This window comes from Vicia villosa, linkage group LG2 (assembly GCF_029867415.1).
Source record: "Vicia villosa cultivar HV-30 ecotype Madison, WI linkage group LG2, Vvil1.0, whole genome shotgun sequence".
Taxonomy (NCBI): domain Eukaryota; kingdom Viridiplantae; phylum Streptophyta; class Magnoliopsida; order Fabales; family Fabaceae; genus Vicia; species Vicia villosa.
Window position 1 is genome coordinate 57,715,366 of NC_081181.1, and position 20,325 is coordinate 57,735,690.

The 20,325-nt window shown below is 37.4% G+C and overlaps 1 protein-coding gene across 2 annotated transcripts; it reads left to right on the top strand.

The window, feature by feature from the left end:
* The first annotated feature begins 11,974 nt into the window (after positions 1-11,974).
* Positions 11,975-14,802, top strand: LOC131650777 (polygalacturonase 1 beta-like protein 3). Of its 2 annotated transcripts, none has more exons than XM_058920484.1 (3): positions 11,975-12,115; positions 12,402-12,600; positions 12,703-14,802. In XM_058920484.1, exons 2-3 carry the CDS (start codon positions 12,547-12,549, stop codon positions 14,527-14,529), a joined length of 1,881 nt encoding a protein of 626 aa, XP_058776467.1. In that variant the 5' UTR covers positions 11,975-12,115; positions 12,402-12,546; the 3' UTR covers positions 14,530-14,802. The 2 variants fall into 2 exon arrangements, with proteins under 2 accessions (XP_058776467.1, XP_058776466.1); XM_058920483.1 differs by having other exon boundaries at positions 11,976-12,124.
* The last annotated feature ends 5,523 nt before the right edge of the window (positions 14,803-20,325 follow it).

Here is a 20,325-nt window from a genome sequence, read left to right on the forward strand (position 1 = left end):
GTTGGAAGAAGCCTAGTGGGGGAGACTCTAGTGCCCCTGTTAAGTGCTTTAAGTGTGGGGAACCGGGACATCGTGTTCACGAGTGCAAAAGTGAAGAGAAGAAGTGCTACTGGTGTGGTAAAGCAGGCCACATTGCTGTTGACTGCAAAGGAAGGACTGTGACTTGTTATAACTGTGGTGAAGAGGGCCATATCAGTCCACAGTGTCCTAAGCCGAAGAAGAATCAAACTGGGGGTAAAGTTTTCGCTTTATCAGGTTCAGAGACTACTCCATAGGATCGATTGATTAAAGGTACGTGTTTTATCCATGGCACTCCTTTAATTGCAATAATAGATACTGGAGCAACTCACTCGTTTATTTCATTGGATTGTGCTAAACGTCTGAACTTGGAAATATCCGATATTCATGGAAGTATGATGATTGACACTCCTGCGTCGGGTTCAGTGACTACTTCGTTTGCCTGTTTGAACTGTCCAATTGATATTTTTGGTAGAGAGTTCGGAATGGACTTAGTGTGCATTCTGTTGGAACAACTTGATGTCATCCTGGGTATGAATTGGTTGCAATTTAATCGGGTTCGTATCAACTGTTTCACGAAGACAGTTATTTTTCTTGAAGATGTCAGTGTCGAGGATTTAGCAATGACTGCTAGACAAGTGGATGAAGCCATGAAGGACGGGGCTGCCGTGTTTATGTTGATTGCATCCATGGAAGTGAAGAAGAAAGCGGTGAGTAGTGATTTACCAGTAGTATGTGAATTCCCAGAAGTTTTTCCAGAAGATGTAAGAGAGTTACCGCCAGAGAGGGAGGTAGAATTTCTATTGAGTTAGTTCCTGGAACTAGTCCTGTGTCGATGGCGCCGTATCGTATATCGGCATCTGAATTAGCAGAATTGAAGGGTCAACTGGAAGAGTTACTGGAAAAAGAATTCATTCGTCCTAGTGTGTCGCCATGGGGTGCGCCGGTGTTGTTGGTAAAGAAGAAAGAAGGCTCTATGAGACTGTGTGTGGATTATAGACAGCTGAATAAAGTTACTATCAAGAATCGGTATCCATTACCGAGGATTGATGATTTGATGGATCAACTGGTTGGTGCGAGTGTGTTTAGCAAAATTGACTTGAGGTCGGGATATCATCAGATTCGAGTGAAGACGGACGATATTCAGAAAACGGCATTTAGAACAAGGTATGGTCATTACGAGTATACAGTGATGCCATTTGGAGTAACTAATGCGCCGGGGGTTTTCATGGAGTATATGAATAGGATCTTCCATCCTTATCTGGATCAGTTTGTGGTGGTATTTATCGATGATATACTAATATATTCTAAGAGCGAAGAAGAACATGCAGAGCATCTGAGGGTGGTATTAGAACTATTGAAGGAAAAAAACTTTATGCGAAACTGTCAAAGTGTGAGTTCTGGCTAAGTGAAGTAAGCTTTCTTGGGCATGTAATTTCTAAAGATGGTATTGCCGTTGACCCAACGAAAGTAGAAGCAGTGTCTCAATGGGAAGCTCCGAAGTCAGTTTCCGAAATCCGTAGTTTCCTTGGTCTTGCGGGTTACTATAGAAAGTTCATTGAAGGTTTCTCGAAGTTAGCGTTACCGTTAACTAAGTTGACTAGGAAGGGTCAAGCATTCATCTGGGATTCGAAATGTGAAGAAGGATTTCAAGAATTGAAGAGGAGGTTAACTAGTGCGCCGATCTTGATTTTGCCAAATCCGGCGGAATCTTTTGTTGTATATTGTGATGCTTCATTGTTGGGATTAGGAGGTGTACTAATGCAGAATCAACAGGTAGTCGCGTATGCGTCGAGGCAACTCAAAGTACATGAGAGAAAATATCCGACTCATGACTTAGAGTTGGCAGCAGTGGTATTTGTGTTGAAATTGTGGAGACACTATCTGTATGGTTCGAGGTTTGAAGTGTTTAGTGATCACAAGAGCCTGAAGTATCTCTTTGATCAAAAAGAGCTGAATATGAGGCAAAGGAGATGGTTAGAGTTCCTCAAGGATTACGATTTTGGACTAAATTACCATCCGGGTAAAGCAAACGTGGTTGCCGATGCTTTGAGTAGGAAGTCCTTGCATATGTCTATGCTTATGGCGAGAGAATTGGATTTAATTGAACAATTTAGAGATTTGAGTTTAGTATGCGAAGGCACTCCTGTCAGTGTTAAGTTGGGCATGCTGAAGCTGACTAGTGGTATTCTGGAAGAGATTCGATAGGGTCAAAAAGCTGATGTAGAGTTAGTGGATAAATTGACTCTAATTAACCAAGGCAAGGGAGGTGAATTCAGAATCGACGAGAATGGTATTATAAGGTTTGGTAATCGTGTTTGTGTTCCTAATGTTTCCGAATTGAGGAAGAGTATTCTCTAAGAAGGACATCGTAGTGGATTGAGTATACATCCTGGTGCTACCAAGATGTATCATGATTTAAAGAAGCTGTTTTGGTGGCCTGGAATGAAAAAGGAAATAGCTGAATTTGTCTATGCTTGTTTAACTTGCCAGAAATCGAAGATTGAGCATCAGAAACCATATGGAGCTATGCAACCGTTATTTATTCCGGAATGGAAGTGGGATAGTATATCTATGGATTTTGTTTCTGGGTTGCCGAGGACGGTGAAGAACTATGAAGCCATTTGGGTCATAGTAGATAGGTTGACTAAGTCTGCTCACTTTATACCAATGAGAATGGATTACCCAATGGAGAAACTGGCTCAATTGTACATTGAGAAGATAGTGAGTTTACATGGTATTCCTTCGAGTATCGTGTCAGATAGAGATCCAAGATTTACATCCAAATTTTGGGAAGGGTTGCAGAAGGCTTTGGGTACTAAGCTGAGATTGAGTTCTGCTTATCATCCGCAAACGGATGGACAGACGGAAAGAACTATCCAATCGCTAGAGGATTTATTGCGTGTTTGTGTGTTGGAAAAAGGTGGTACTTGGGATAGTTATCTACCCTTGATCGAATTTACCTACAATAATAGTTTTCACTCGAGCATTGGTATGGCTCCGTTTGAAGCTTTGTATGGTCGGAGGTGTAGAACGCCTTTATGTTGGTATGAATCTGGCGAAAGTGCGGTGATTGGACCAGAGATTGTTCAAGAAACGACAGAAAAGATTAAGATGATTCAAGAGAAGATGAAGGCTTCTCAAAGTCGTCAGAAGAGTTATCATGACAAGAGGCGGAGAACACTTGAGTTTCAAGAAGGAGATCATGTGTTTATGAGAGTTACTCCTATGACTGGTATCGGACGAGCTCTAAAGTCAAGGAAGTTGACTCCGCGTTTTATTGGTCCGTTTCAGATTTCAGAAAGAGTGGGAGAGGTGGCGTATCGCATCGCGTTGCCACCGACGCTTGCGAATCTGCATGATGTATTCCATGTGTCGCAGTTGAGGAAATACATTGCTGATCCGTCGCATGTGATCCAAGTGGATGATGTACAGGTAAAGATTAATCTGACGGTTGAAGCTTTGCCTATGAGGATAGAGGATCGGAAGGTGAAACAATTGCGTGGCAAGGAGATAGCGTTGGTCAGAGTAGCTTGGGAAGGACCAGCCGGTGGGAATGTTACATGGGAATTGGAGAGCCAGATGAAGGACTCCTACCCGGAACTCTTTGCCTAAGGTATGTTTTCGAGGACGAAAACTTTTCTAGTGGGGGAGGGTTGTAACACCCCATAAAATTCTTTATTTAATTTAATTAATTTTTTTATTAAATATTAGAATTAATTGGATTATTTGGGAAATATGGATGAAATAAGGCTAATGGGCCAGTGTTGCTAGTAGCAGTTGGGGGGTGTGTCAGTTGTAAAGCCCTTTTTCTAAAATAAAGTTATATTTTCATAAAATAGAAAAGAGAAGTATTTTGTGAAAGGAGAGCCAAAAAGGGAGAAGAGAAGATTGAACGTGAAATTGGGAGAAGAGCAAGTGCGAAGAGAAAGAGCATCCAAGAATTCGACATCGAGGTAAGGGGTATTCTTCTCATTAACCTCTATTATGGGTATTATGAATGATTCGATTGAATTCGTATGTTAGGATTCTGAATTGGATTATGTGTCGGTGTTTGGGGTTTTGGGGTTTATAGAACTTTGGATCAATTTATGTTATGAATGATGATTGGTGTTGAATAATGATGTTAAAGCATGATTAGAAGTATGTGTAAATGTGTATTTTCGTGTTTGTTGGTGCTGTTTGATGTTGCAATACGTTCTGGTATGGATTGGAATTGATGCAGGTGCTGAAAAATGGAGTTTTGGGGTTTCTGGTACGAGGTAACCGGTTACCTGGGGAGTGGTAACCGATTACCTGAGGTTACGTCACTGAGATGGCCTATTCGTTGTGAAGTAACCGGTTACTTGAGTTGGGGTAACCGGTTACCACTGTTGGAATTTGTGTTCTGTGGTTTTGCTGGGAGGCAGTAACCGGTTACTGGTTTTGAAGTAACCGGTTACCGCTGTTACGAATAGACTTGTTGGATACTCCGTAAGGTAGTAACCGGTTACTTGAATTGGAGTAACCGGTTACCACTGAAGCTTTTTGGAAAAATACTTATTTTAAAAATCCGTAACTTCTAAACCGTTAATCCTTTTTGCACGCCGTTTCGAGGGCCTGGTAGATGAATTATTTCCCTATTTAATGATGTATATTAGGGGATTATAATTTAAAAATAATTTTGTTGGTTTTGTGGATTGTGTTTGGTGAATATCAAATGGTTGTGATATTATTATGCTTGTATGTTGTGACATGAATGATTATGAATTGTTGGTGGATATTAATGATGAGCATGTCGTGGTTGATGCATGCATTTCATAATCATGTTGTGGGCTGTATCCTTTATGGTGGTGGGACAGCGGTAGCTAATTCCCATTGTGCGGAATTAGTGAGAGAAGTAGCCGAATCTTTATGGTGGTGGATCGGTGAGATGGGTTATCCCATGATTGGTACCACATGCATTTAGTTGCATTGCATTAGGTTGTTGTGTATAATTGTAACATGAATGGAAGTTGTCCAATGTTGCAATTTGTGTGTATTTTGGTATGAATGACTGTATTTGATAAATGTTGCTATGCGATCTGAATATAATTGATTTGGGTGAATAATGTATGGATGAAGTTGTAATTGTTTATATTCCTATAACATTTGTTAATGTGAATGAAACTCACCCTTACTGTTGTTATTTTTCAGATTGAGGAGTAGCTTGTGTACTTGGTGAGGATTAGCTCGTCAAGTAGTTCGTTAGAGTCGGTTGGGTCTGTGTCATGCTCTGGTCGTGTAACACCGGGAACGTTATTTTAGAATTGGTTGATAAACTTCTGTTTTGTTTATGGTTTATGGTTGAATTATGAGTCTATGACTCCGGTTGTTTGATTATTCAGTTGTTAAGAATATTCCGCTGTGTTAACATGCTACCTGAATAATTTTGGTTTATCGTTCCTTATATGGCATGACATGAATGTTTATTTATTTTATTGGAGTTGTAATGCCCTTCCTCATGTTTTACTCTGATTTTTGAAAAATTTTCCGCGGGGTTTAGAAGGGTGTTACAACTAACCCCTAGTTGACTGAACCGCTCAGTGATCCCAGCAGGATATAACGTTCATCACACTAGTAACCTGCACAGCTACCTGCTGTGACTGACTCCTGCACAGCCAACAGCTGTGACTAACTTCTGATAATGAACCGTTCAAGGGATCCTAGCAGGATATAACGTTCATTTATATTCTGGAGATAATCGGTGTGCTTCTTAATCAAGTAGATGGTCTCCTATTCTTAGAACGTATGTTTACGACTCACTAACTAGAAGTCCCTTCTGAAGCCTACACATTCTATCAGAAGTTTCCTAAGATATAACACACTTCGAGCAACAACTCTACGTGTTTTACAATTAATTACAAGAATAATACATGATTTTGTAGTCTTCTATTCTTGAACTTCTGGATGAGATCTTATTCATCTTCTGATAAGCATATTAAGAGACAACGCTCTTGCTGGTTGCTTCTTCTTGATCTTCATCTTCTTCTTCGATACTGATCATAAAGCTGGTTTAAGCTGATGACACATTGATCAACATCAGTAAACATGAAACACTCTACGAGTAACAACTCAGTATATTCAGTTCCCTCTACTTTTCAACATGATCAATTAATGCTTGATCAAGTATTCTTGGATGTCTTCATCTTCTCCAATGGAGCATTCTGCAAGGCATGCAGGTTCAGCTTCTTCATCCTTTGAGAGTTTCTTCATGGTAGGCATATGATGTATATTTTAACATTTAACCATCATACACATAGTGTATGTTGCCTCTTAATGGAGCAATTGATTTAGCTTGTCAGCTTTCACGTTCATGCTCTCCATTTCCATCTTTCTTCACACAGGCATGTGTTTAGTGTATAACAACACTGTGGATTGATCACATACAGAGTAGGTGTTGCCTCTTGTATCTTCTGACGCATGTCTTCATATTTCTTAATTTTTGTGTACATGGTTTAGCTGCTTCATCTACAGGTGCACAAATGCATTCTGCGGATTCTTCTCTTCTTCTTCTTTTGTGCAGAATATATCTTTGATTTGCACACTTTCTTCTTGTCTCCATGGATGATTCTTACTGGATATTCTCTTTTTCTCTCCTGTTCCATTCAAGGGATGGGTGATCAATCATTCTCCATTCTGGATAGATTGGTTCTTAGTGCAAGATGGATGAATTCCATATACTGTGGTCACTCCATACATTTCAAGTTTGAAGATTGGTTCTATTTATAGCTTGCTGAGTGTTACCGTTAGAATCTATCCGTTGAGATTTGTTTGAATATTTCTTTGAAAGCTCTGTCTTATATGATCCTTTAACAACAAGTGTTGCTCTCTGCAAAAACCTTATCTTCAGCATGATGATTTCAGTTGATGGTGTGCTTCTTTGGTTAAGCTTATCTTTCCAACGCGCTGCATGTGGCTTGCTTCTTCTTTTGGCCTTGGGAGTTGATCCGTTTAATGTTGCAACCGTTTTGCTTATGATGATGTTTTTAACGGCTCTCCCTTAGATTCTAAGCTCTTTATATTTTACTTAATTTGTGTGTTGAGCTGTAGATTCTTCATTGGTTGTGACTTCTGCTGATGTTTGTATGTTATATGTCATTGTATCGTAGTCTTCAGAACTTGTAGCTTCAGAACTTCTGATTTTTATACTTGCGTGATCTTCATTGTTTGCACAGTTTCTTATAATGATCTTTCTTGTTTATTTCCTTGCAACTTCTGATGTACTTTCTGATTGAGACCGTTGTATGTAGACCTTGATATTGCTTGTTCTTCTGAATGGTCTTGTTCCTTATTATTGCTTCTCTTGTTTCTGATTTGTGGTCTTATGCTTGCTTGACATATTAATGATTCAGAACATCTGATGTATTGGCTTTAGTTAATCTTCTTTCATGTCTAATTCAGTTCCTGTGATTCTGATGCAACCTGTATAAGCACAATTTTTGCATACTAAATTAAACCATTAGTATTAAAATTGTTACTCACAAAATATATGTTTGTTATCATCAAAACCAGATTCTGAACATAGATTCTCAATCTTGTTCTAACAAATATTCAATTTGGGAATGCCTCTGACAGCTTCACTGGATATGACCTTCTTCATACCTTTCAAGTGAAGATGTTCAAGCTTTTGATGTCATACCTTAGCTTTATCCTTATGTGACATCAAACAAGTTTAAAAGCATCTGGTTTCTAGAGGACACCATAGGTAGCAATTATCTTTGGATCTGGTTCCCTTCATGACAACTTTATCTCCTTCGTTTGTCATATGGCATTCAGATTGGTTAAAGTTAACTTTGAGACCTTGATCACATAGTTGACTAATGCTAATCAGGTTTGCAGTTAACCCTTTAACAAGCAAGGCATTGTTAAGACTAGGTTGTCCAACATGGTCCAACTTGCCAACACATTTTATTTCACCTTTTGATCCATCTCCAAAAGTGACATAACTGGTAGAACAAGGCTTGACATCTACTAAGAATTTCTGTATACTAGTCATGTGTTTAGAACACCCACTATCAAAATACCAGTCTTCTCTAGTAGATGCTCTGAAGGAAGTGTGATTTATGAGAGCAATCACATCCTTTTGGGGAGTCCTCTTCTTCTTAGGTTTACCACCAGTTCGTTCCTTTCTGTGCTAAGAAACTACCTTGAGATATCCATGCAACATGTAGCAGACGACTTTTATGTGACCTAACCTTTCACAGTAGTAACATCTTTGATTTTTCTTCTAATGTTTTTGAGGATGTTGAGACCTTTGATCAGACATCTTTTATTTTCCTTTAGCAGGAATAAACTTGACTTTTGCTACTTTGTCTTTGTCCTTTCCTTGATGAGTATAGCCAAGCCCTTTGTTCTTGCCAGCATTCTTCCCTATTTGAAGAATCTTATCTAGCACATTTCAGCTACTGTTGAGAATTCTAACAGACTTAGTCATATTGTCTAATTTAGAGTTGAGCAATATAACCTCTCCTTTCAACTCAGAGATGATTAACAGCTGCTTTACCTTCTCATTCTGGAGTTGAGCAATAATCCTCTTTTGATCCTCAACATGTTGATCAAATTTAATACTTTCGAGGCAAAATTATTTGCATGCTTTGGAAAGATCCTCAAAAGTCAGATCTTCACTAACGGATTCTCCATCGCATACTCCAGATAGGGCAATAACATGCTTGGCAGTCTCAGAGTCACTATCTGACTCATCTTCTGACCATGACATAAACAACCCTTTTCTCTAATTCTTGAGATATGTAGGACATTCCGCTCTTATGTGTCCATATCCTTCACATCATAACGCTAAACTCTTGTCCCTTGATAGGGATGCTATTTAGCGTTGAACTTCTTATCAGCATCTTGAATTTTAATGATGTCGAGAGACTTGTTCTTGACATTAGGTCTTGACTTCTAATCAATTTGCTTAAACACTTTGTTGAATTGTCTACCGAGTAGCACAAGGTCTTTTGAAATATATTCACCTTTGTCTTCTGAACTCTCAGCATTAGACACAAACGCTAGACTATTCTTCTTTTAAGACTTTTCTCCAAGTCCCGTCTCAAAGGTTTGAAGCGATCCCATAAGATCATGGAATTTATATCTTGAGCTTCCTCAATAGCAGTAACCTTCATGTCACACCTCCTAGGTAGAGATATGAGAATTTTTCTAACCATCTTGGCACCAGAAATCTTCTCTCCAAGTGCCCCAGGGGCATTGACAATATCCACAACATTCATGTGAAAATCATGAATACTTTCATTTTCTTTCATTATTAAGTTATCAAACTTAGTGGTTAGAAGTTGAAGTCTTAACATCTTTACCTTAGAAGTTCCTTCATGAGGAGTCATCACAATTTCCCACGCTTCTTTGGCGACAATACAACCCCAAATTAGCCTGAAGATGTTCTTGTCCACACTATTGAATAGGGCATTCAATGCTTTGGAGTTTCTTAGGGTGTTTGTATCATCTTTTTCATCCCAGTTTGCCTCCTCCTTGACACCAATATTGTCGTCCTTGTATTTAACCTCAGGAGGACTCCAACCCTTGACAATAACTCTCCATGCCTTGCCATCTATAGACTTAATGAAAGCTTCCATGCGAGCTTTCCAATAGTCATAGTTGGTTTCATCAAGAATAGGTGGTCTATTCAAGAACCCTCCTCATTCCTTGTCCATTATACCAGAAAGTATCTTCCCTGAATCTCACCCTGAGTTAGAGCATGATGCCTGCTCTAATACCAATTGAAATTCTGGCGTTCAGATCACAGATGTCCTAAAGGATGTCAAGACAACGTTTTCCAAACACACACAACGACAAGGTATTAAGTGTATTTCATAAATAATAAAAAACACAAGTAATTGTTCACCTAGTTCGGTATCAGCAATACCTACTCTAGGGGCTACCAGGCCAGAGATAAGTCCACTATGATAATATCAATTTGAAGCTAAACTTCCCCGTTTATAACTTCGCACTTAATCACTACCTGTGCTAACTTCTAATTCACATAGGCATGAGGCCCACCTCAAATCCCCCTCAATCACAACAGTGATATACAATTACAAATATCAGAAGACACACTTCTAAAACACAGTCACTCAATGCTTATAAGCTTATGAGTGAACACATAACTTAAAACTCAATGAAAACACCAAACTCTTCTATCAATATGATATATGAGTAGTTCACAATAGACAAGACTGCACAAACCCTAACACAAACTACAATGTAAGTTCACACAAAATAATAGATTTGATCCTTACTATATATAACAATCTTCTGGACTGGATTCGGGCTTCAAATCGGTGCAGGGCACTCCAAAAAATCTTCCATAATCTTCTCCATGAAGATAGGGCTTCAAATATTAGTTTACTAAGTCTACTCCAAATTTAGAAACCAATCAAATATGTTGACAACAGATAAAATCTTTTATCCTTAAATTCAGCGCCATATAGGATTGCATAATATTCCTTGAAACTTTTACAACTGTAACACACATATCCAAAAAGCCTAACCCAGTTGTCTTGGACACGATGCCGAATGATCCTGAATATGACAGCTTTGTTCGATATGTCTTCTTAGTTAAAGATAGAACATCTTCACATAAGTTAGTTTTACCAAACATAATACCAACAAAAACAAGAGAATTAACAATGAACTTTTTGAAGGTTCTTGAATTTTCCTTGAAACTTTTGATACCTTTTCAGAGATTCATATAAACTTAATTCTAATTGAGCATGGGAAAGTTCAGAGCATACCTGTTTTGAGTCAGACTTAGTTTCTATAGTGTATCCTTCTGGTGTTATGGCCATTAATGCTACGTTGGCATGCTCCTCATCAGAATCAGATCCTGATGCTTCAAAGTCAGAGTCATCCCATGTTTCCACGAGACCTTTCTTGCCATTGAAACTTCCTTTTCTGAATTTTTCTTTTTTGGTGTTTTCTTTCTTGAGCTTTGGACATTCATTTTTGTAGTGTCCCGACTCCTTGCATTCGTAGCACATAACTTCTTTACTTGATCTTCCTTTTCTAGTTATTTCTGGACTATCTCTTCTGTTTCTGGATCCTCGGATGTTGTTTTGTCTTTTCTTCCAGAGTTGCTTAACTCTTCTGGACAGAAGTGACAATTCATCTTCATCATCAGAAACTTCATCGTCAGAGTCTTCCACTAGCTTGGAAGACTTTGTTCTTTTCTGACTTGGTCCTTTCTGATCTGGACTTTAGAGAAACTAATTTTCCTCTTTTCTGAGGCTCATCTTCTTCTAGCTCTATTTCATGACTTCTATTATATTTTATTATGCTCTGCTCCGTTATGTTTCATCAATTCAAACATAGCTTAAATATGTTGTGCTTCTCTTTACCTTTGATGACAATGATCTCGTAAAATTTTTAGTTTGATTTTTCTCCATCTACTGAAATTTTATATTTATAGTCTATCATAGATTCAAAGAGTATTTTTTCTAAAAATACTTTAAAATTTTTGAAAAATAAATTATAAAAGTGATGAGTTGAGTAATGTACCTTCAACCAATCAAATGACACCATTTAATTTGTACATATTTAATCATTTATTAAATAGTACAATTGTTTGTTATTTTCAATATTTTTTACACTAAGGGTAACCTTACCCAACTTTTTGAGTTGGATAAATAAGAATTCACCTTGATGTATTTAAAAACATCAAGAAGTGTAAGAATCTCCTCCTAAATACATCAAGAAGTGTAAGAATCTCCTCCCCCTCCTCATAGTCTTATATTTCTCTTTCCTCTAAACTCAAAAAACACAATCTTAAATAGAAATACAATAAATTATCATTAATGTCTTGTTAAATCGTTTTTCAACAACAATGCACATCCATTAAACTCTCTTTTTTTCTCAATAAAATTTTTAATCATAAACAATTAAGTTACTATTAGAAGAAGAAAGAAAAAAGGAAACATAGAATACATGGTAGCTAGTTTGTTTTTTTTTACTGAGTGCATTGCAACTAGAAACTAGAAAACGCGTGAATTTGTATTCTTAAGGGCTATAAATACGCTCCTATCCCCATGCTTATCGTTCATGCAAACTGTCCACCAGATCAACCAAGGTAGTAGTAGTAAGTAATAATCAATTCTCTATTCTATTCATTCATTACCCACCAAAATTTCAATCTCTCATTTTATCTCTATTGACTTTTCCTACTTGTTTCTTTCTCTTAACACTCCAATATACATTTCATTCTCACTTGTGTTAGTTCACTTAATCTTTGTTTTACATCACTTGGTTCTTTCTCACTTCCCAGCTCAATCACTAACCCCACACTAATTAATATCATTCAATAATTTAATTAATCATTTCATATATTAATTATTTTTTGTCATTGCAATTTTCAGGAATTTCTCAGCATTCACACATAAGAGAGGATGAAGAATCACATACACACATTCTCACTCCTTTTTATATAATTTTTCTCAACACTTATTTCAGTTTTCTCACTCTTTCAAACAACAACAGGAAACAAAAACAAGTAACATTAATATGAACAAACAACTCATCCTTATCTGTCTCTTTATCCTCTTCTCATCTATCATTGTAAGTACATGTTTTTTTTATTGTCATTTTATAAAGTATCAATTTTTTTTATTGTTTCATGTTTATCATTATCATTTTTGAATTGGGTGTTCATAAATGCAGGTAACTATAACCGGCGATGCGGTTGCCGGAGACAATAACCCGTTCACTCCAAGAGCATATGTAAACCGTTATTGGGACAAAGAGATCCGCAACAGCTTACCGAAACCGTCGTTCCTGTTTTCCAAGGCGTCACCGCTAAGCACGGTGGAAGCCGCGACGTTCGCCAAGCTAGCCGCCGGGAACACTCTCTCCACGCGCCTGCCGGAGTTTTGCTCCGCTGCAAAACTCCTCTGCATCCCAGAAGTTGCTGCAAGTCTCGAAAAACACGACAAGGACGCAAACTTTGCTGTTTACAAAGACAAGAACTTCACCAACTATGGAACGAGTCGACCCGGTGGAATCGACTCGTTCAAAAGCTACTCCGACGGGGAAAACATTCCGGTGAACGATTTCCGTCGCTACAGCCGTAACTCCGCCGGCCACAAAGACAGTTTCACCAGCTACGCCACAGAAAGCAACGTGGCTGACGAAAGCTTTCACACATACGGCACCGGAGCAACCGGCGGCACCGGCGATTTCAAACAATACACAAAAGAAACCAACAATCCCACCCTCGCTTTCACTTCATACTCCGACAGCTCCAACGGAAGAACCCAATCTTTCACTTCCTACACCGAAAACGGCAATGCCGGTGATCAATCATTCTCATCCTACGGCAAAAACGGTAACGGCCCCGCCGAAGAATTCATCTCGTACGGAACAAGCACCAACGTTGTCGGATCCAGTTTCTCCAACTACGCCGAAACCTCAAACGCCGGTAACGACAGTTTCACAAACTACGGCGAGGATATGAATAACCCAACCAACAATTTCAACAACTACGCCAACGGAGCTAACGGCGCAACTCAAACGTTCTCAAATTACCGTGAAAAAGCCAACGTCGGTGCAGATTCCTTCACCAGCTACGCCAAAATAGCAAACGCCGCTGAAGTTGATTTCAACAACTACGGAAAATCGTTCAACGATGGAACCGACACATTCACAAGCTACGCTAAAACATCTTCCGGCGAAACGAAGGTAAACTTCAAAGGCTACGGTGTTAAGAACAGTTTCAAAGAGTATACAAAAGAAGGTGTTTCTTTCGCAAAGTACACAAACGCGAGTTCAACAACGTTGGAAGAGAAAAAAAACACGGTGAGTGGCAATTTGGTAAAAAAGTGGGTTGAACCGGGTAAATTCTTTAGAGAGAAAACGTTGAAAGAGGGTACAGTGATGCCTATGCCAGATATCAGTGATAAATTACCTAAAAGGTCGTTTTTACCCCGGAGTATTCTTTCGAAATTACCGTTTTCTACGTCGAAAATCGATGAAATGAAAGCGCTATTCAAAGCTTCTGATAATGGTTCAATGGAGAAAATGATGAGAGATACATTGGGAGACTGTGAGAGAGTTCCAAGCCGCGGTGAAACGAAACGGTGCGTGGGGTCCATTGAGGACATGATCGACTTTGCAACTTCGGTTCTCGGTCGAAACGTCGTCGTTCGGACAACTCAGAATTTAAACGGGTCGAAGAAGAGTGTTATGGTGGGTCGGGTTAGTGGAATCAACGGTGGGAAAGTTACCCGATCGGTTTCTTGTCATCAGAGTTTGTTTCCTTCTTTACTGTACTACTGTCACTCTGTTCCTAAGGTTCGGGTTTACCAAGCGGATCTACTTGACCCGAAAAGTAAAGATAAGATTAATCAAGGTGTTGCGGTTTGCCACTTGGATACTTCTGATTGGAGTCCTACCCATGGAGCTTTTATGTCGCTCGGGTCGGGTCCGGGTCGGATCGAAGTTTGTCATTGGATATTTGAGAACGACATGTCGTGGACAGTTGCTGATTGATTGTTGATCGAGAAGGTTGTGAAGAATGAATTATGAAGAATGAGAAAATGAATGGTTCTAAATAGGAAATCAAAACTGGTTTTTTTTTCAGCTTAAAAAAAATTAAGCAGTTAGAAAACTATTTGTTTTGAATTTTAATTTAAATATTTTAAGTAATGTAATTTTTTTTTTTTTCAATTTTTAGTTTGATAGAAAAAAGTCAAGGTATGGTATTATTACATTTGGAAGTATATTATCTTATATTATATTATATATTTTAATTGTAAGTGTTAAGGGTTGCTTGCTTGGCTTCCTTAATGATGGGAGAAAATGAAATGAAATAACTTGATAACTTGTGACTGTTTTGATTTTGTTTTTGCTCAATTATTTAGTGATGCTATGGTATTGGTTAGAATGAGATAGAACAAAATTGAACAAGAGACAAAAATAAAGACATGAATGAGATTTTTTTTATGATAAATTTTGAGAGGAGTAAGAAGAATTAGAGGGACATGGAATTGGATTTTCCACAAATATACAAAGCCATGTGAACTTAAAAGATGAGGTGGTCCTTAAACCACCCAAAACATGCTCTTGTATTGGTGTGTGACAAAGTTCACGGGACACAAATTGTTGGCCTGTGTCCAAATATGAGAAAAATAAACAAAGTATATAAATAATAATATTGATAACTCTTTTTTTTATTTAAATTATTGTTCTCTTAAATTAATATTTTTAGTGTAGGAATGACTCAACATGTTTGGTTTTTTGTATGAAAAGATATAAAGTATGATATAACTTTCACTTAAATCACAATTTTCTTGTTGCTATACATGGTTCTTTCTTTCTTCACTTCACACCATTTGATTTGATTCATAATATTGATGTTATTCGAAATTTTTGGAGTTATGAAATTTACAGGATTCTGAGTTTCCCATGTGTTTGTTTGGTATTAAAAACAAAACATATATAACGATTTAACGATGGTATACACTGTTTCATCAGTTTTTGAGATTGATTTTTCTTGCAAAAATTTGGGGCCAGGTCCTCTATGTCCGCAAAGATATATGAATGAGAACATGTGAACAATGAACAACAACATTAAATGAAAGCATACAATACAACAACAGTTGTAATATGCTATAGTCCAACATAATCAAAACCTGACAAAAATAAACCTGAATACCGACCTAGCAAAAAATAACCAACTAAAAAGTGACAAGTTAAGCAAAAGTTAGGAAAATCGGTGAAAATTTGCTGTTGACCCAATTTTAGGGGTCAGGATCCTCTTCTTTTTAACTTTTTTTTTTTTTTTACAATTTTAAAAATTAACAATTCTTAATTTTACAGACAGACTTGATCGAATTTGGAGAACAAAATTTTAATCATTATGTTTGTTAAATAAAAGCGTTAATAAAGAAACTATTAGGATTGGAAACTATGTATTCAAGACTTCTTAGTTTATTTCATGGGTCAAAGGCATTATACAAAATTTACAAAACAAGTAACATCCTAACTGAAAATTAGTTAATTTAACTGATTTTCCGCAACTTAACAAATTATCAATTTTTTAACCGTTAACAATCATCTCCTCCATAATCATTGTTTGTAACTAATTTAGAGTGTTCCATTTTCTTGTATTGAATATTTTCAGCTCAATTGTTCATTTCAAATACCTTAAAATTATGTTGGTAGCTATTAAGTGAGTTTCCACATGATGTTTCGTGTATCTACATATCATACTAAGTGCGACCATAGAGTTGAAGTTAGGTATATTAGACTTCCCACAATTTGCTTGAATTGAGTATGATCCAAATCGCTTCATTTGTCTTGTTTTAATATCTTGGTCCCTGTCACAACAAGAGTACACACAATATTACTTTGATTCATACGAAAACTATCAAGTATCTCTTTGACATATTTATGCTAGCACATAAATATGGCTTCTTTGTCCCATAATTTCAACTCCTGCAAAGTATCTCTTTGACATATCTATGCTAGCACATAAATATGCCTTCATTGTCCGGCATAATTTCAACTCCTATAAAAAGTCTCATCTTTCCAAAATGAGTCACAAACAATATGTGTGTGAAAACACTTGACAAATCCTTCATTTTCAAAGTACTTCTATATCTTGTTGTACCAAGTTCTTGGAGTCTGCTTCAATCCATATAGAATCTTTATACAGTTTATCCACTTTGTTTTTTTCTCCCTTATTTATATAACCTAAAGGTTGTTCAACATAGTCTATTTCACTCAATTCTCCATGAAGGAAAGCATTTTTCACATCTAATTGATACACACTTCATCCTCTAAAAGTTATCACTATCAATACACGTCATATGGTGTTCCACCTCATCACTGTCAATACACGTCATATGGTGTCCCACTTCATCACGGGTGCAAACATTTCTTAGCAACTAATCTTGCTTTGTGTTTCTCTATTTCTTCATTTTTCATTACCTTTTGTTTTATAGATATATTTCACTCCTATTACCTTTTCCTCTTTTGTAAGTATGGTAAACTTTCAAGTTTGATTTCTTTCTATGGCATTGACTTCATCACCCATAACATTTCTCCACGCGTCCACCTTTGTAGCATCTTCATAATTCACAAGATCTTCATTAACATAGGGACCAAATATAGCTAGGTTTATCATTTCTTCACCAGAGTTAAGATCCTCAATAGAAGTGTCATAGTTGTTAAGACAAGATGGAGATTTTCTAACTATCCTTTAATTTAAGTTTGAGTAACAAGTACCTATTTCTTTAATGGTTGATGTGCCACTAATTTCCATTTCCTAGTGTATTTATGATCATTACTTCCCTATTATTCAGTCAGTACATACTTGCTTTGACTCTTAAATTCTAGGCAATCATTTCACCATGTGTTTATTATCTAAAATTTTCAGCCCTTTAAAGCTCAAGTGACCATGCCTACAATGTCATATGTATGCAGTATCTTCACATTGTTGCACCCCAAAATGTTCCCATTTATTTATACCCATTTGGCTTTCATACCCCATTCATGTGCACACTTCATCTAGGTCATCCATCCATTACTTTCATCCATATCATGGTTACTGTTCATAAATTGATAAGGAAAAGAGTTTCTGCTGAAGAAATTCTTAATCAAAAAAGAGAAGATTTGAAGTCCGATTGTATGGCATCATTCACATTGAAATCCTCCTAAAATCAGGGTTTCATCCTGTCCAAGTCAAAGCTTTGATTAAAAGATACAGTCTTCAAGTCCATCAGGCCTCCCAAATTAGAGTTTTGACCAAAGTCAACCCTGTTGACTTTTTGGTCAACATTTAATCAGGAGATGATTTTTAAGTATGAAATGTGGTTGCCTTGAGGAAATATTCACAGGAGTCTTTTGGTTGGAAACTGGTTGAGAATTGGATCGGAAACTGATTAATCGGGAAAATTCATCAAGAGTTGAGAAAAATCAGAACAGTTGACTTTTGGTCAAAGTCAAGGTCAACTGCCTAATTGTGAGTGTTAGTGGAAAATCAGTCAAGAAAAGTCAGGGAAATAAATAAAATCAGGAGTTTGGCAAAGATTACCAAAAATGGCAAGTTAGTTGAAAATGGAAGTTTCCATAAAAGGAAAGTTTGACACTTAGAAAATATTTTGGACTTTTAAAGTGCGATGATCAGTCAACTTCATGACTAGTTTACACGTGGATAAAGGCATTTTTTGGAAACATTTCCAACATCAAAGTTGTTCCTCTCATGGAGGAGAACAACTTTGTAGTTGGACACTTTTCCATTTGAAGCTTGGTTGAAAAGATATTGAGGTTTGAAATTAGAAGTTTTCATTTGATACAAGTCATGATGCTGGGCATAAATTCTGGGCACGCGTGACACAATTCATCAAACGCTTGGCGTGCTGACTTTGAGATTGATTTTAGGGACCTACAAGCATCCATCAAGTGTAAATTTGGTATGCATCTCTTCTCCTCCATGCCCTCTACACAATGAACCAAGAATCGAGTCATTTGGATAAATATTGGATCATTTATGAAACCCCAAAGTCACACTTTCGCACTGAATAGGGCTACGTGTCTGGCTGGGCAGGATGTTAGGTCACGCGCGTGCATTTCCACAAACACCTGGCGTGCCACTTTGAACATCAATTTTAGAGGTCTACAAATTTCCATTGAATTTAAGCTTGGGTCCAAACTACTCTCTGCCGTGCCCTCTTTCCATTGAGCCATGGATCATATCAATTGAACATGTAATGAGCAAGATAGAGGCACTCAAAGTCATGCCCTGACTAAGTCATATTTGGGCCAGTAGTATGAAGCCAAGCCAAGTCATTTGCGCGCAAACCCTAGGCAGCCATGATACTCCATTTTTCAGGCCATTTTGAATGAGATAAAAGCATTATCTTCCAATCATTTCAACACCAATATTGTTCCACCCTATCTCCTCTATATTTTGAGCACAAGTTTGAAATAAATGATGACTTATGGTGGAAGATATTGAAGGATAGAAAGACACTTAGAAAGGGGGGGGGGGGGTTGAATAAGTGTAGCTTTTAAAACTTGTAAGATAAAAACAATTTGCACAATGATTTTTATCCTGGTTCGTTGTTAACTAAACTACTCCAGTCCACCCCCTTGGAGTGATTTACCTCACCTGAGGATTTAATCCACTAATCACACAAGATTACAATGGTTTTCCACTTAGACAACTTCTAAGTCTTCTAGAGTATACTGATCACAACCTGATCACTCTAGGAATAATCTGCTTAGATACCCTCTAAGATTTTCTAGAGTATACTGATCAACAACCTGATCACTCTAGTTCTTACAACTTAATGTAAACAAATTCTAAGAGTTACAATGCTTCTTATAAAGCTATTATCACAACTGTGATTTTCTCTTAAGTTTAAGCTTAATCTCACTAATATATTACAACAGCAATGTAGTGAGGTTGAAGATGAAGTTTGAGAGCTTTTTGAATTTGACAGCGTTTCTGTATATTTGCGCAAGTGTTCTATTCAGAAATTCGTTACATTGCTTCTCATCAGAACTTCATATTTATAGGCGTTTGAGAAGATGATCGTTGGGAGCATTTAATGCTTTGCGTAATCCGTACAGCATTGCATTTAATGTTTCACTCTTTTGTCAACTACCTCGAGCCTTGCTTTCGCTGTGTCTACTGACGTTGCCTTTAATAGCTACTAACGTTCCTTTTGTCAGTCAGCGTAGCCTGCCATCTTGTACTTGCTTCTGATCTGATGTTTGTATAAACCACGTTTGAATATCATCAGAGTCAAACAGCTTGGTGCAGAGCATCTTCTTGTCTTCTGACCTTGAAGTGCTTCTGAGCGTGATACCATGAGAACTTCAGTGCTTCTGCTTCTGATCTCAAGTCCTTCTGATACTTTCATAGACCATGTTCTGATTCTGCTTGACCATCTTCTGATGTCTTGCCAGACCATGTTCTGATGTTGCATGCTGAACCTTCTGAGTCAGTGCTTCTTGCGCTGATTTTGTGCATACTCTTTATATACTTCCTGAAATGGAAATTGCATAGTATTAGAGTACCACATTATCTCATACAAAATTCATATACATTGTTATCATCAAAACTAAGAATATTGATCAGAACAAATCTTGTTCTAACAGATATGAGTACGTGAAGTGAGTTAATTGAAGCTTTGGTAGGAGCATAACATTTCCAACCCTGGCCCATCACTGCAACCTTACCATGTATAATTGCCAGATCTGTTCATTGAGTTGCAAGTGAAAAATACAGTCACCACACCATATCATCATGCATCCCTATATATAATCAAAAGCCTC

Excerpts from the sequence above, each read along its gene's own strand:
- LOC131650777 (XM_058920484.1), top strand. The coding sequence starts at position 12,547 with ATGAACAAACAACTCATCCTTATCTGTCTCTTTATCCTCTTCTCATCT. Across the intron at positions 12,601-12,702 it reads TCCTCTTCTCATCTATCATT|GTAACTATAACCGGCGATGC; the intron begins GTAAGTACATGT and ends TCATAAATGCAG.